Raw genomic sequence first — 2,692 nt, forward strand, 5'->3', positions numbered from 1 at the left:
CTAGTTCAGTTCTAGTTCGAGTTCAGTTCTAGTTCAGTTCTAGTTCAGTTCTAGTTCAGTTCTAGTTCAGTTCTAGTTCAGTTTCTAGTTCAGTTCTAGTTCAGTTCTAGTTCAGTTCTAGTTCAGTTCTAGTTCAGTTCTAGTTCAGTTCTAGTTCAGTTCTAGTTCAGTTCTAGTCAGTTCTAGTTCTAGTTCTCGTCAGTTCTAGTTCAGTTCTAGTTCAGTTCTAGTTCAATTCTAGTTCAGTTCTAGTTCAGTTCTAGTTCAGTTCTAGTTCAGTTCTAGTTCAGTTCTAGTTCAGTTCTTTCAGTTCTTAGTTCAGTTCTAGTTCAGTTCTAGTTCAGTTCTAGTTCAGTTCTAGTTCAGTTCTAGTTCAGTTCTAGTTCAGTTCTAGTTCAGTTCTAGTTCAGTTCTAGTTCAGTTCTAGTTCAGTTCTAGTTCAGTTCTAGTTCAGTTCTAGTTCAGTTCTAGTTCAGTTCTAGTTCAGTTCTAGTTCAGTTCTAGTTCAGTTCTAGTTCAGTTCTAGTTCAGTTCTAGTTCAGTTCTAGTTCAGTTCTAGTTCAGTTCTAGTTCAATTCTAGTTCAGTTCTAGTTCAGTTCAATTTCAGTTCTAGTTCAGTTCTAGTTCAGCTCTAGTTCAGTTCTAGTTCAGTTCTAGTTCGGTTCTAGTTCAGTTCTAGTTCAGTGATAACATTCGTATAATTCAGGACCCTAATTTTGTGCGTCACGTTAATTTTATGACTTAATATGTTTGGAGTTTGTGCCCTCCCAGACAAAAAATCATAAAAATAATACTTTATTGCTTTGTGGGCACATGTCAGTTACAGCTGTCTGTCACCACATAGCGACTGTTTAACATTTAAATATATTTCTATTTATTGATTTCAAATCAAATAAAGTTAATACATATAATCGAGAAAAAAAAACCGTATATAAACAATGAAAAGAAGAGGAGGTTAAATATTGACCTAAAAACTTATAAAACTTACAGCAAAAGAAGATAAGGCGAGTGGGTAAAGGGTCCCTAAACACAGCCCTCTCAAAGCAACATCACACATGTAGATAATTGACTGTAGTTGGTGGTATCTTATCTTATCGATTGGTCTATATCATATATAATATACGAGTTTATTCATAAATTTAATAAAACATTTGTTCCGTTCAAAAATATTTATTTCATAAAAGTTTTGCATTTTGATTATCTCAAGTGTTTATGAATATTAATGATATTGAAGTTTTTTCTCTCCCCCTTCCCAAAATACAACAGTAATCAATTAATCATTCAATCAATTGTTCAGATTGTTTATGTATAAAATGTATGAATAACATCTTTATTATAGCTTTATTATTATTATTTTTTTTATTTACAGTATTTAATATGGAATTTCCTATGGATTGGTTGGAATTCATTTTTAATATGTTTCTACTTAAATGTGGGGACATTGGATAGAGTAAGTCATTCAATCGTTATAAAGAAAAAGAAAATTAAATATTTGACTATTATTCTGTTTTGGTTTTCCTTTAGGACAGCGATTTACTAAATCTAGGTACTGGTAGTGTCTCTTGGTTTGAAGTGAATGGTTACGGCTGTAAGCCCATCTATAATACAAATATAACCTCAGAGGATCCCTATCGTCCTATACGTCCTGAAACTGTAGATGATTGTCTACTTACTTACGATATAGTGGAGGTTGTTCAGTCGGGAGTACAATGTGTTTTAGCGGTAAAATCTAAAAGTTCTTTACAAACGATTTATATTAAAATTTTGTTCTTTATTTTTTAGTTCTTTGGTATTTTGGGAGCCATTTTAATAAGTTATATTTTCCTGGATGAAGATGACAGATGTAAGTTTTTCTTTCAAATTATTTTTTTCTTTATAAAATAACTTTTATTTAGTTTTATTATTAATTTTATTTGAAAATTTATAAAAAAAAAACACCTACAACATGTTAAACGATTTTTGTTTATTTTTAGTAAATCTTATATCAAATGTTAATTTAGGTCATAGTTCAAGTTTGGTTCCTTAATACATGCTAAGGTTTAAATTTAGTTTAAGTTATTTCTTACATTTCTTATGTTCTCTATATTTATAACATAATGTATACATAATATGTTATATATTTAAAGCTGTCTTTTAGTTATTTATACAAATATGTCGATGTCTGTCTTTATAAATTATTTTTGAGTGGCAGCCATACAACAGACTTCAAGGATTTTGTGGATAAAATGAAAAACGAATAATAGTGGATAAGCTTTTGGAATAATGGTTTTATATTTTTCAGTTCTACGACTGACTTTTCCATTTCTCCATCCTTAAAACTACTATATTTTGTTTTTCAAAAGACAGTTCCAGTTTAGTTCCGGTATAGTTCTAGTTCAGTGGTACTTAAGTTTTACTTAGGTTTTACTTTGGTTCCAGATCTGTTCTAGTTCAGTTCTAGTTAAGTTCTAGTTAAGTTCTAGTTAAGTTCTAGTTAAGTTCTAGTTCAGTTCTAGTTCAGTTCTAGTTCAGTTCTAGTTCAGTTCTAGTTAAGTTCTAGTTAAGTTCTAGTTAAGTTCTAGTTCAGTTCTAGTTCAGTTCTAGTTCAGTTCTAGTTCAGTTCTAGTTCAGTTCTAGTTCAGTTCTAGTTCAGTTCTAGTTCAGTTCTAGTTCAGTTCTAGTTCAGTTCTAGTTCAGTTCTAGTTCAGTTCT

The 2,692-nt window shown here is 30.5% G+C and overlaps 1 protein-coding gene across 1 annotated transcript; it reads left to right on the plus strand.

The window, feature by feature from the left end:
• Positions 1–1,370: 1,370 nt before the first annotated feature.
• LOC119612462 (sodium/potassium-transporting ATPase subunit beta-1-interacting protein-like) lies at positions 1,371–2,027 on the plus strand (the record flags this gene model as incomplete). The annotated part of the gene is made up of 4 exons (XM_037968269.1): positions 1,371–1,451; positions 1,526–1,723; positions 1,784–1,844; positions 1,975–2,027. Coding segments are annotated over 4 exons (393 nt in total), but the record flags the coding sequence as incomplete, so codon positions are not given.
• Between the last annotated feature and the right edge of the window lie 665 nt (positions 2,028–2,692).

The sequence above is a fragment of the Lucilia sericata genome, unplaced genomic scaffold (assembly GCF_015586225.1).
Source record: "Lucilia sericata isolate MDLA Ls3-8-SP2 unplaced genomic scaffold, ASM1558622v1 Contig001694F_arrow, whole genome shotgun sequence".
Lineage (NCBI taxonomy): Eukaryota > Metazoa > Arthropoda > Insecta > Diptera > Calliphoridae > Lucilia > Lucilia sericata.